This window comes from Echeneis naucrates, chromosome 5 (assembly GCF_900963305.1).
Source record: "Echeneis naucrates chromosome 5, fEcheNa1.1, whole genome shotgun sequence".
In the NCBI taxonomy this organism is placed as follows: Eukaryota; Metazoa; Chordata; class Actinopteri; order Carangiformes; family Echeneidae; genus Echeneis; species Echeneis naucrates.
In genome coordinates this window covers 12,173,104-12,188,108 of record NC_042515.1, presented here as the reverse complement: position 1 = coordinate 12,188,108, position 15,005 = coordinate 12,173,104, and the positions used below count along the sequence as shown (strand labels likewise).

The following is a 15,005-nucleotide window of genomic DNA, read 5'->3' as shown; positions in this document are numbered from 1 at the left end:
ACTTACGTGTTGCATTAAAAGCCACAGTCATATCTCTTACTGTATTACAGCAGCTGACTGAGAATGCTCATGTGATGTGTCTGCATTTTGGCACAGACAATACTGGGATGAGTCCAAGTATTCCTTCCTGGCAATTCAATCCAGAATCGTTATAGTGAGATGGGACTTTAAATGCAATGAATGATGGAGTCATAATTAAACTGGTGTCCCAGATTTAGTTGCTGGCAGTTCTCATTGCAAAATATTTTTATATATGCAAAATTCAGCATATAGAGTCTCAGCTGGATTCCTGACCCAGTTCATACTGTTGTCCACAAAGTCCCACTTTATGAATAATACGCTGTCTAAAACACTGTCAGCCAAACACTAGTCTTTTCTATGTATATGAAGAGACATTTCCTTTCCAATCTGTTGGGGGTCAACTAAGAAGCCACGCTTTATAAATATTGACAAAATTTATGTGAATCCTTTTCAGTTTGGGTGGTCAATCTTCTAATTTAAATGTTAATAGATAATACAAGCACAAGCTTTTCTGTTCAAAATGGGACAGACTCCCACATGTCCCTCAAAGCAGATTTAAACTATGATTCACTTTGTCCATAGAATCAAAACCTTTGATGACAAATTATACCAAATGATACCACAGTTCTATACCAAATTAAGACATTTCTGTACTTAATATATTTTTTTTACGTATTCATTTTCTTCAGAATATTCCAGCGAAGAAATGAAAGCAATTCAGACATGTAGTTCTAGTTCAGAGCGTGAACTAGAACAGTATTCCCATATATGAACCAGAAACCGGATGCTTTAATTTAAAGTGTACACAGGTCACATGTCAGATGGGCACATGCCGTCTTTTACAACATCAACACATAGTAATGTGAATCAGCCAGCACTGACGACAAAATAATCTCATTGTCTTGCACTCTGCCAGATCTGAATGCCATTGAACCTTGTATACCACATAATGCAAAGTTAGTGGGGATTATAGATGTGTGATGCTAAATATTTGAATTAATATGAGAGGATTAGTGAGTAGGCTAGGGCTCCCTTGAGGTATAATGGACTTATCCCTCACTAATATGAAAGCATCATTTTAGTTTGAGTTTTATTTATTTACTGAGTTATCATTTGTCCTTGGCAGAATTTTGGACTCACAGAGGTCGAGAGCTCTCAGTTTGAGGTAAGTAGTAAAGCTGTGTGATCACAAGTTAAAGTTCAAACTAAGATCAATGCTTTAGCTGAGTAGAGTTGGCCTCAAGTACAAAAAGTAACCCCAAAGACTATTTATGACACGAGGGAAAACTTGCTCTGCCCAACTGTCGCATCATAGCATCTTCAGAAAATCAATTTTGGGCCCTGGGGTTGGAATACTGGTAAGATTAATGTGATAATCTACCTGAAAAACATGGAGGTATCTCACTATACTCTGTGAAGTAACACAGCTGTGCATGTGCACTTTTTCTAGGAGGAGTGAGCGGAAACATTGTTCGACTGATTGGCCAACATTGTGACTCATACCAGCTACGAGTCATAGCTGAAAACCCTCATATGAAAAAAAAAAATGTCAGTGGGGAGGCTATTTCTGGACTACTCTTGAGGTTCTAAATTTACCCACAAAGCACAACCTGAAAACAGCAAAAACATTTTTTCTGAACACTTGGGGGCAGTGGCTGCCAACACAACATTAACACATTATCACCTCATAAACTTATTTTGGTGAATATTTGGGCAAACTGTTGCCTATTAGCAAATCCAGCCTCTATGGAACAAATAAATACAAATTTAGAATCATGTTGCTGGAAACCTGACAACCTTTAGCCCAATATTTTCCTTGTAGCCTATTTAGCTTCTCCGGCTATAAAATCGAAACAATTATACGAAAAGTGCTGAAATCTTGTGTAAAGCTAAGAGGGATATATGTTTGGAAAGGAGTGGAGGAATAGCTGCTTTAACTTTTGGCTTACATGTAGTAATGTGATACACTTCAAATATAAATGTTTTATTGCAGTTTTCATTAATACCATATTAACAAGTTTTGAAGATGAAATAGCCCATATCAACGGAATATTAATTTGTCTAAACATTGTTAGAAATATAGTGAAATATTGCTTGGTAAAATAGTTATCACAATTTTTGGTCGAGTTACTAAATCTGTCTTGTGCAAGTGTCAGTTGTTGCCACCTACTTGATGTATTTTGGACGAGGGGGAGGAGATATATAGAGTGCTCTTTCAGAGTCTCTTGTGTGGGAGCATTTGCTCAAACAGTTCCTCAGCCTGTGGGACTGTTGGTTGAAAGCGAAAAGAAGTAGTTTAAAGGACCTAAAGAACTCTTCATACAAAGGAATTAAAAAGTCATTTCATCATCATTACATGATTTCCTCAAAGAAGGAGAATTTTAGCAATGTTGATGCCTTCATGACAGAGAAGCATGCCAAACTGTAAACAAAAAATGTTTTGTTTTCCAAAGTTGCCAAAAATTATGCTTATTTTATTTACTTTTTTTATTTCTAGGCTTTAGAGTTCATGTTTTGTGGCACTGAATCAATCCAATGTTGCATAGTTTTAGCATGAACACTGACTGTCATGGTTTATTTATTGATGCTGCTCTCTCCTGTTCTGTCTCCACCTCAGACCATGTAACTCTCTCACACCCTGCTCTCCCTCCCTCTTTCTCTCAGCTTTGGCTTTCCAAGACCAGGCCATTGCTGCAGACAGAAGGAGGGTAGGATCTATAAATAGAAAATGAACCAATTATAAAGCAGATGTTCCCCTGTATGATGGTGGGAGAACACATTCAAAGGGGGAGTCTCTGTGGTATTTTCACTATCTCGCTGAGCCCTTGTTCTTTGTTGTTTTAGTCTCTGTCTCTGTTTTGGACTGTCTCGTTTCCCTGATTCTGTCAGGCTTTCTCCTCCCTTCTTTCATCACAATGTTTTTAATTGAATCATCTCTTCAATATTTTTCCAAACTTTTTTATTTCTTTTTTTTTTTTTTTATCTTTGCGTTACCTACATCATAACATATTATCATATACACGTGTGATAATACACGAGTGATTGCTGGTATCGCTCAATTCTCAGCCTACATCTTTAAATAAGTCTCATCCTGTCAGCCTGACTGACAGCTCTGTAGCAGAGTCTACCATGCAGCACCCATTGGTTGTTCACTATTTACATCTGTAGAAATTTCATTAACGTCACCAAGTTGTTTAACACAGTTCTGATCTGATTTATACTTCCAATTCCTGGCTGGAGATATAATTTGGGACTTGTGGTGAATAAGCATAATTTAAAAAAACCCATATGGAATCACCGCCAGATATCAACTCTTTAATCATCACTGCCATATAGCTGTAATTTGAGAGGAAATCCTTTTAAATAACAGATTTTGCTTACATCATCCCTGTAATCTGAGGCAGATCAATCAGTGTCTGTAAACAGTTTTTAAAGAGAGACACATCTCTTACAAAACAGAGCACTAGTCTGGCTTGTATTGTCATCAAGAGACTAATCCGAGGGCTGGGATAAATGAGACACTGTTTTTCTGAGTAAATTCCACAAGTTATTTTTCTGTCAAAACACTAGATGTATAAATGAAAGCAACTTTTTTTAATCCTGCAAAATCCATGAAGCCTATCTTTAAAAGGTCAAAATATCTCTAAGATTTTTTCAATCGTTTATTCATGAGAATAATACTTCCTGTTTCATCTTAGGGGGATCTTTTCACTTCCTTATTCTCCTGTCTGCCCTTGCCATCACTGTAATCATAATTCTAGTCATCATCACTCATAGCTTCAGTTGTCTTCAACATTATCACCTTGATCAGCAACAATGTGACCACCATCAATTTCAGCGTTGAGTGATAAGGTTGAGTTAGATATGCTGCAGTGAGGCAGAGGCTCAATCCATGCTAAGTAGGTTAGGGGGGTGAATCTTCAGGTCTCCAGAGGCTGAGCGTTTTCCTCTCGTTGTCTCTCTCCCTGTCAGCATCTGACAAGCTCACCAAGGCTAAACTGAAAAATACCCATAGCATCCACCTCTGCTATTCTCTTTACTGCTATGCTCCCTGTCATTCCCTGCCATTATCTATTCTTTACTGTCTATCTCCACTTTGGTCCACGCATTTCTTTCTAGTCCCGCCATCTCCCACAGTTTTGTCTTTCCCATAGACTCCCGTCTTGAACACACAGCTATGCATTTATGCATGCATGCACTCAAGCATACCCACACCCATCAGTCCATACATTTGTATGCATGCATCAGTGGCTACAAAACTGAGCATTTACTCTGTATATCCTTGCATTTATTAGGCCTGCAGTTACTTGAATAGCCCCTAGGCCATCTTAACTGACATTGTACCCTGGCTACAATTTACAACATGACTCACAAGAGTTGATGGGAAACTTTGTGACAGATGACACAGCCACACTTGACTCACAATAACAGTGAAGCATAGCTTAATTCAAATTAGGCAAGTGATTTATTTTAGGAAGAAGGCAATAGGCTTTCTCAGCTACCTGTTAGCAGTGATGATCTTTTATATGGAAATGAAATATTATGAATAAGGAAGGAAAATGTGTTGTGCCGCATTCAGCTGTGTTGGAAGAGGCTCTGGGTATGATTTTTGATCCTTTTCACCCTGGGGCTGTCAGGACGGATGGATAGAACTTTGTTCAAGTGCTATGTACATTAATGGTGCAACATGAGCTGGAAAAAAGTGTCGTATTTGCTCAAGAGCCTATGATTCATAACAGCTAATAGGAGGTCACCAATATATTACTGGGCATTTTGGCAAAGGACTGAGTGATAACCGAGTATCTTGGGATGAACACTCATGAGTCCACCAGATCATTTAACACTTCATCCATCATTGTGAACAATGGCTAGAACTAGAAGTTCAACACTCTTGTGCAACTAATCCACATCATCCTGTCTCCCATTCAGTTGCTGTAGTCCAGCCTATGAGTCAGCTTCATCCAACCTAGTCATCACCTACATTACTCACAAATGTCAATGAAAAAATAATTACCAAAGGACAAATTAGACCATAACGTAGCACCTGAACTTTCATCACGATGTAATATGTACACTCACTACAAAAGTCTCTGTATTGCTGTTAGTATAGTTTATAAAGACACTGCAGACCCTGACTTCACTTTTTCACAATGCCATTTCTCTCACCAACACCTGCTATGGATCCTATGAATAGGCAGAGCTGTCAAACACCGGAGAAAAAGCAAAAGGATGTCTGGAATATGACAGGCTGTTAGAATCTACAGCAATCTGTATGATGTACCAGACATTTGATATTCATGTAAGACTCGTGTGTTTAAGCAAATAGCTCAGCATAGGGGAAACATGACATAGAAGGTCTCTGGTCCTGAGCATAATTTGGCAGCCTGATCAAAATCATGAGGACTTTGAAGGATATATTATTATTTTGGTCTTTATTGCAGTTAGCAAGTGGCAGAGAGGCCAATGGGAAACAGGGAGAGAGCAAGGGCAATGACCTCCAACAAAGGTCCCAGGTTAAAATCACACCTGAAAGGCTGCGATAACGTAGCATGTGGCACCAACCACTCAACTCCCAGCACTGCTGACTATGAATATCGTGGCTGTCTGCATACAGGTGAGTAAGTTATCTGAAATTTCATTCAGAAAACAATATGCTTGATCATGACAACCCATTGCTTTTATTCCCTTTAGCCTTTAAGCAATACGTGAAAACATATGCCTGAGTTCATTCTCAAACTGTTTGTGGTGCAGTCAATTGAACAAAGGCCTTTTTTATTGAGTGATGTTTTAGTTGTTTATGTTTTACATTTTGCATGCATCCTCAGCAGATGTTGACTGTGTATAAGGAGTAACAATGGTGACTTCACTTCCATGGCAATATTTACAGGGTTTCATGTAGCTGGTTGGTTTGTTAAAGCTGAAAACCTAAATATAATATACAGATGAAAAAGACTCTACTAATGAAAAACGTGCATTGGTTCCATCCTTGTGAATGTTTGTTGAGAAGATCAGCTTACCTCTGTGAGGTGAGGGTTAGGGTTGAAGCCACACTGGTTGCACACCATGGAACGGCACTGTGTGCAGGTGTTGAAGTTTGGCCTGTCATCCCCAGTGCCCATCAGATCAGTGTTTTTGCAGACGGGGCACAGTTTGCTGCTGGGCATGGGTGCAATCTGAGGCACAGAGTATGGGGAGGTGGGCACGCTGCCTCGGTCTGGGGACACAGAGGGAGATCTCCCAGTCCTGCTGCTACCCACATCCACCTGCAGACTCTTCCTGGCCACATGGCCCTGGCCCTGCTCTCCCGGAGTTGTGGCGTGCTGAGGGGTATCATGGGAGGCCAACCTGTCCCCTGTCCCATGACTACTCTGGACTCCTGCTTTAGCTCCTGGGTCTGTCGGCGGTGGTCTACTACGGATGACAAAAAGAACACGGGGAAAGCGGACATTAGACCCGGGACCCGTAACAAAATGTGTTTAGTAATGAGCAGGGATTCATTCCCTTCTTTGGCCAAGGGGCAATTTTCAACCCCCGCCTGCCCCCATCGCCCCAACAGAATGCTAATGCTAATGCTAATGCTAATAAAACACACCGAGCTTAAAATTTACACATTTGATAAAGTGACATCAAGTAACATGATTTTCTATCCATCACAAAATGTTTGTGGTCCGTATCACAAACCAGTCACCTTTGTAACTTTGTATCTCCCGCTACTTCCCCTCTGTATGAAAGTTTGTTTACTGCTCCGCTTCAATTAACATGCCGACGTTAATCATTATTTTCGCACTTTGGTTCCGGTTTACAGTTTTCTCCGATCTAACGTTTATTCAGCCTACATTGATGCCATTAAAGATTCATTGGTCGTGTTGGGTCTTTTGTTTTGACTGTAGAATCCCTGTTGCTAATAAAGAAATGCATTAATGAAGTTAGGCATGAAAAGGGAAATTTTCTCTGTATTCTCCACCAGTCGGGGCATACTTTGAGGATATACACCAGATGGCACAGTGGACAAGTGGTTAGAGTGGTTCACTGTCCCTTTACACCTACAAGGTTCTGGGTTCAAGCCACTGTGGGCTTTGGGTCTCTCTCTGTAGATGAGTTTGCATGTGTGGATGAAATACACAAACACACTGATGCACACAAACACAAAAGTACACTTGTATGTTTGGCCAGGCCACCCTTCACCAATTTTCTGATTCACTGTCAGATCTCCTTATGATCCAACTCTCTGATCCAAAGATCAGTGATTACAATCCCACCAACACGCTAATGCTGTGCCACTAGCTGTAATTTCAATTGTTGTTATATTTCACATATTCACGATTTCTTAAGTTAGAATCCTTTGACTACTTATTTTTCCACAAAATGCCTCTCAGCATTTCACTGTACATCTTTCTTGTGTATCTGACAAAGAAAATCCTTTAATCATTGAACTCTATTCTTTCTTTCTTATTCTTATACAAGCAGAAATGTGCAAACATGTAGCAGAAATTCCTTATGCCCACAGCAGTTTTTTTTTAACTTAACTCTTCTTTTGTTAGTCTGCATTTACATCAGTAATAACACTGAATGCAAAATGTAACCACTTAAACTGGGAGCATAAGTGGATTTAGGAGTTTTTGTTTTTTCTTATGCAATCAGTTTGTAGACCTTGCAAAATTTGACTACTATGAGGGAAATGTAAAATATATCTTTCACCTTTTGAAGTATAGCTTATATTTTAAATTAGTTGCATTTAATGTTTTCTCAAATATGTCTCTAGAGCATTAAGTTAATTTCAATAAGCAGCATTACTTTTTTGTGACCAGTATATTTGGAGCCCCTCAGCTCTCAGATGCCCTAGGTCCAAATACCATTAAAAGATTTGATTGTTGTTATCAGACTACTCAAAACAGAGAGAGGCAGATGCTGAATATTTTATATTGCCTCTATCAGTTTCTGTTAAGTTCCTTGTGGCTTGTTTTTCCTCTTTGAAGCTGTTCTGGACTCAGTTATGTGTTTAAAGGGGACTGAAGGTGGTGTATCAAACAACCGAATTGTAAACTTTCATTCTCGCTCATTCTGGCCCTCAGGCTTAAGTTCCAATAGTTAAGTGGGAATGGAGGATTTCCACTGTCATAACAAGTTAGACCTTGTTATGTTATGCCCGTCATCTTCAAAGACAGACTCAGCAGCAGCCCCGCATCCACAGTGAGAGAAGAGTGGGAATAAAAGGAGGAATAAAGGAAGTAAAACAGAGCACGTTAGCAATTGCGAGTCACTGCTGCACAACTCTAACCTTGTTTCACTTTCCACAGGAGTCCTCTTGTCACTGTACCCATCAGAAAAAAATGCATTTTACCATCCATCACTGGGCCGTTATATTGGAAATTCAACACAGTCTCGACAATGTGTTGGCAACTGCCCCCAGTTTGTCTGTGGCTCAAATCTGCTTTTGAGGATAACACTAAAATAACTAAAATCTAAATCTACCGAGCATCTTCATAAGATATAAAGTAGTTTCACATAATAATTATCACTTGAAAAAGAAAAGCACCAAGCAGAGTCTCTTGTAATATACGCAGTGCCTTGGGTTGTGCATAATGAGACTGTGAAAAAGACTTTAAACAGGAAGACACCTTCTCAAACGATTTCTTTAGATATCCTTATTCAACAGCAAATGGGAGTCCACTGAGAACAACTTGTGGTTTAAGTCTAAATCAGTAGAAGTGGCTTGCCTTATCACAAAGTGGATAGTGAAGGGCAAGCTGAGGATCTTTTGTAATCGGGGCGCTGTGTAAAACTTCCTGTTATAAGGAAGCAGAGAAAGGGTAAAATTCTCTGAAATAATTGACAGTATTCCAGTGATACTGCTGAAAAAGTCAACATATAGCATGCACTAAATGATGCAGAAACAGCAAGATATCAATCTTAAGGGAATTGTTCCCTGTTTTGGAAATAGCACTATTATAGCACTGTCTTCCTGAGAGTTTGAGCAGAAGCCAATCTTACATTTGGTTGGTTTGTTCAACTTAGGAGAAAGACTAAAAACAGCTAGGCTGGCTTTGTCCAAAGGTAACAAAATCCACCTATTGACACCTCTTAGACTTATTTACTGAGCCTCAGCCACAAAATGCCAGCATACACACATTTAACCCACATTGTGTTGTTTTTACACTTCACTAATTGATCTGTGATTTTTAACGGTGCTGGTAGGTAGATTTTGGACCTTTGAAACAAAACCAGGCTAGTTGTTTCCCCCTTTTTACAGTTTTTCTGTTAAGTTAAGCTGTTGGCTATATCTTCAAATCTAGACAAACATAAAAGTGTATTTCAACTTCTCATCCAACTCTAAAATAGAAAGCCACTACATACACGTCAAACTATTCAAATAGAATAGATGCATGTTGCTGTATGTGTTAAGATACTAAGTATGTGATCAATTTAACGATACATACAAAATAAATTTATATCCCTTTTCTGAAGTATCCAGTGTTACAAGGGCCACTGATGTGTACAAACATCTGCACGTTTTGATTCAAAATTAAGATTCAGATCCATTTGAATCCCTATTACACAGAGCCTTTTAAAATCAAATAAAAGCTAAGCCAAGTAAAATGCCAGCTGCTAAGGGTGACAGTGTCTCCAGCATTGTTGAGCAGCACTGCATTAGCAAAACACTTTATCTGACAATATCTCTGAAAATTGATAATAGTAATAAAATTCAATTAATCAAAGTACAAAGCTCCTACAAAGTACCAACCCATTACTTTTTGTGCTAAATGAACCATAAATTTCAAGTAAATAATTGGTAAATAGTGAACAGTCACATATAATACAATGTATGTTTGTTGTTAATGTTTGTTGGTATTGATATCTGTATCAGTATCACTATAGTTGCGATACTATATGTTTCTAATTGAGTTATGCCTTTGTCTGCTGGAAATGAAACTAAGGCTACTGGGTGAAATCTATTTAGCGCTGTCCATTTAGTTTAATTTAAAGGTCACAGAAAAGTACCAGATACATCTGGTTTTCACATCTTCAAATTCACAGACATGTGAAAGGCATCAGGTGCAAATTCATTAAAAATCCATATCTATTGTCAAAAATGATGACATGCATCCTTGCTCGCTTTTAAGCAGCAAAGAGCAGACAGCAGCTTTGTGCTGAATTCTCACAAAATGAAATGGAGTCATTCAATTACATGAATGTAATTTATTTTTCAATTAGCTAGATGCATGACAAAGACTCTAACAGGCTCCAATATCAAGACCATTACAAAATGCTATTACACCGACTCCTCCAAGGTGGATGGCACTGATAGAGGCTGCAGCACTTCACGTTTCATCATTTAGCATAGGACAGGCTTGGAAAATATTCAGAAAATAACTGATGAGCAGCCAACACTGCATAATATCAGTGACAAGAGAGTCTTGTCACATGATGCTGACTTAATAAAAATTACAACTGACCCTTAATAATAACAATAATCTTTCAGACAGGACAGATTTTGTATTTCGTCTTGAGTCATTTGAATGAGTGGCAGGGAGCACCAGCGCCTCCAGTTTATATTTATGTTTACTTCAAAGTCACAGATAGCTCTAAACATTTGGTTTTCGTAAAAACGTGAGCATCTTTGAAAAACCCATAATTTTGTTTAACCACTCTTGTGACTGAGCTGGATCCTCAAAGACTCTCCAAACCATCTGGATGAAAATATATTACATCAAGAGCTGTGAAGCTACAGTATTTCCCAAGTTGTGACTTTTTTTCCAAATAAAACTGAAGATGGTGGCTCGAAATTATGCGTTATCGCTCTATTTAACATTAAACTAAATTAAATAGCTTGTGATCAGTATTGGTACTGTTGATCTTTCTAAACAATCTGAACAGATTTCTTGAAAAATCTCAATTTTAGCTGTGACTCACTAGCTGTGAATGTGATAATACATGAGAGGCAGAACATGTGTCTGACTCCAGCTACACCAGTGTGTGTTCTGTGCCATAATACGCAGTGTGGCATGGAGAAAAGTGCAAAGTTCAGTGTCATCACGCTCCAGTCCCTGCTCATTTGAGGCGGACCAGCTACAGTCTGGAATTGTTAAATGCAATGTTGTGCTGCTTTAGTCAGCTTCACATTGAGGGAGCGAACATTCAGTACAAGAATTTCTTGCACCATTTGGACAGTTTCAAGTTAATCAAAAATTCCATCTGTTTGCCACTGACATTTATTGAGAGCACAAGTGTTGTAAAACCACTTGCACAAGTTTAGGTGCCTGATGTTTTTTTAAATTGAAGTGTGTATGTTTGGGCATTTGAACGACAATGCTACACTGCCAGTGACTCAACATGAATTCTCCATGTCCACAGCTGATTTAATTTAGTAAATAATGAGAACAGCTTTTGCCTAATTATTCTGAGTATTGATCTTATTTGTTACTTAATGTTTTATAATGTATAGCTAGATGCTGAATGAACCGTCTCTCTCTTAGCGTCTTGTATGATCATCATTAATGGAAGAGCAAGAAGATGACAATGTGGAAGCAGCACATTGGTGTAAAGATGGGAAATATCGGGAGGTTCTCTTCAACAGAAAACCATATTTCTTATAGTTCTTGTCTGTAATGGTCATCAGGCCAAGATGACTGCGCACTTAGCCAAAGCTGTGATTACAGAAGAACTGTTGTGGTGCTTTGTGAAGCACGGGGGGAGGTTGTCTGCCTTTGCTTCATAGACCCCTATATGGGTTCAGATTTAGCTCTTTGACTTGAATTAATAAAATTATAATTAGCATATGGTCAGAAATAGAAGAAAAAATTCCTATATGGGATAAGCTTATATATAGCATATTATTCCTCTGTTCATATTAACAGGCCACAGATAAAATGCTGAAGCTCATTTTAATTAAGATTAAAGTCTCCTATCTACAGTCACTACCCAGCCACCGTTTCTTTGTTTCTCACGCTCTCGCAAGTTCTTTGTGGAAAAGTATTTTAAGGAAATGTCCAAACTGAATGTGCCATGATCTAAAGAAACACATTATATACAGCCAGATAATACACCCTCTTACTCTCTAGCCATCTCTCAGCACCCATTTTCTGCGTCTCAGAGCAGACTCAGTCTCTGATCTCTCGCCATTACTTTATGAGACACCTTGAGGTGGATCCCAGAGAGAGATCAAGCTATAAAAGAATCATGAGGTTGCATGGGAGCCATGAGCCTTTAAACCTACCTCAGTGAAATTTCATAACAGTGAGTCCTTCTCACAACATTAATAGTATGGACTCTTTACAGAGCAGCACAACATTATACTGTTCATCACTTTGTATGATAAAACTAATTATGCAATAAGTCTGCGAGGAAAGACAGACTTCTTAAATATGCAGTCTATCTTGGATTTTATCCCCGACAGTATATATAGTGTTGATAGACATATGTAGATCTATAGATGTATATGGACAGCCGTTAAATTGCACTTACAGACAGACTGTAAACAGGTGTGGCAGATCCAAGATTTGGCCGTGGCTCTGTGTGTGTGCTTATTGGGTCTACAACTGTTGAACTGTGTAATTAAGGCAATATCAGATCTTGCTGGGAGGGTAATCCCTTCCACACACCCTCACAGAAAATACAGACAGGCTAACACATGTGATTAGGCAGCAATGATCTGAGCTGCTTTTAGGAAAAGGTAAATATATTAACCGCCTCCACTGCATCAGAACGAGCCATCTATAGAGGTTTATGATGGAAATATTACATAGGACTACCATAACATTGTTAACAGATCTGGACGGATTTTAGTGAAATGCAACACCACTCTTTATGTTGAAATTACATTTTTCTGTGCAAATAGATGAATAAATAGTTTCCACCGGTCGCATCCACGATTGAATTGAGATCTGATAAGTGAGACAGCTGTGGCATACTCGTTCCGGTCGTGTGCTCACAATGACGCCGGCTACATCTGATGGCAGCACTGTCATCCTACACACGGCTGTCATCCGGATACATGCGTCTCCGCATCAGGAGGAAGGGGATTTCAGACTTGGTATTTACTGGTATCCATGTCAAATCATGATCGGGAAAGCAACTTGTAATGGAACCCAGCGGGCTCCTCAACGTGAGACTCGGAGCACTTTGCATCATTTACATTTCTAATTTATTTATCACCTGAAGCTATGTGGACATCAATATTTGTGAGATCCAGTCCTAAGTGTTGGCACTGTCTCACTACGGGAGCAGCAGGGAAGATCTCATTCATGACAGTGAGACAGACACCGTGAAAACGGGCGGAGAAATTTCTGAAAGCTAAATATCCGTATTATCTGTTGTACATCGAAAGCGTTGCATATTCAATTTGACTTTGAATCAAACTCGCGTTGACTAACAGGGCGGTGCTGCCAAAAAGCGAGAAAAAAATGGGGTTTACTAAAAGGGGAGGGGGGTGAATTGTGTTGACAAGCATATTGAAATAAATAATTAAGCACCCATTCAGGTCTATCTCCACGCAGACGGGTGATCCTATATCTACGCTCCACACCGTACGGATGTCCGGGACACGCCGTGGAGCCTCCCTGATTTCCCTCCACACTTTGGCGGAAAAGCGTCCTAGCTACTGCGGCTACCTGTTAATCCGCGGCCCGGGTCCGGCCCCGCTCCCTCCGGCCGGCGCTCCGTTGCTGGGCTTGATGAGCTGTCCAGAGTCCGGTGGTGCTGAAATGGAAGCCGGAGCCCCCGCTGCAGGGACAGCGGGGCCGGGCTGTCCCGGCTGTCCCTCCCCTTCCATGCTGGCCTCGTTCCCCATCGTCTCGGGATAAGACGTCGACGGAGAGAAGCGATGTTTTGAAGGTGCTGCTACAGCTGTGGTAGAAACTCAGATGAAACTCAGCGCTGCTCCCCTTCCGCCATCATCACCTACAATTCAGCATCCCGCACGGAGCACGCGCACTGGCGGTGAGGGGGGTAGGGAGCGCGCTGACGCAATGGGTGGGAACTTCAGTGGCTGTTACGTGCGCGTTCACGGCGCTCGGCTGTGTCAAGTCGACACGCAGATAGTTGTGGGCCACCTGGAGCACATGACAGCCTCTGGGCCCTCCCCCACTCCACTTGCTTTCTGATGACACATGATTTGTCTTAAAACCTGAATGATGGACCTTTAACAGAGAAACCAAACACCATGGCCTCCATGTTTGGAGTGACACCATGCATTTAGAGCAACTGATGGAATGGAGCCACAGTTTCTCAGATGTACATGATATTAAATTGAAAACAACACACTGGGAAATTTAAATTGGAGGGGTTTTATTACTGATTTCTCACAATGTAATGGCCACATCAAATGTCTTGATTCACTGGTCTTACGATATAAAGACCAACAAATCAAGAAGACGATGATGATGGATGGAAAACAAAAGTACCTGTTGGCTTCCAAACTAATGATACTGATTCTCCCAAAGGCTTGCTTGATTATGCATATAAAATTACAATGGTCAGACTGAACCCCCTGCCCATATTAACACTGCGTACTGAATAATATAATGACAGGGATATTTTACAAATATGCTGCGGGGCTATATGATGACGCCAGCCAACCAAATTACAGGCAAACAGTGGTGACATAACAGTACATCATGGATTTATTTAACTCAAACATCTGCTCCCCTGAAGATGTGTGACTGAGGGATATTTTTTACAGCTCCCACTCTCACATAGGCCGCTGTGTATTCTGCAGATCTGCCGGAGAGAAGGGGTCTTTATTATAATACATCAAACTAATTTTCAAACATATGATGCAAAGACCAGCAGTGTGTGGCAATAAATAAAATGAAACATGAAGTGTCCAGATAGCTGGCAATGATCCCAAAGTCATGTTGAGACTGATGGTTTTACCCATCATAAGATGTGACATTTACCACGAAAGGAATGCAGCAGGACAGGGGCTGTAATGAACCCCCGAATGCAGGTAACATCAAAACACTAAATAATCACCTGAATAGGGATGT

At 40.0% G+C, this 15,005-nt stretch overlaps 1 protein-coding gene across 1 annotated transcript in view; it reads right to left on the bottom strand.

Moving 5' to 3' along the window:
• Window positions 1-13,807, bottom strand: part of bsnb (bassoon (presynaptic cytomatrix protein) b) — a 54,124-nt gene extending 40,317 nt beyond the window's left edge. Inside the window, exons 1-2 of the mRNA XM_029502548.1 lie at window positions 13,629-13,807; window positions 6,039-6,429 (exon numbers count right to left, since the gene is read on the bottom strand). Of these exons, the coding sequence (XP_029358408.1) occupies window positions 6,039-6,429; window positions 13,629-13,807 (570 nt within the window). The remainder of the gene's footprint in view (window positions 1-6,038; window positions 6,430-13,628) is intronic.
• Between the last annotated feature and the right edge of the window lie 1,198 nt (window positions 13,808-15,005).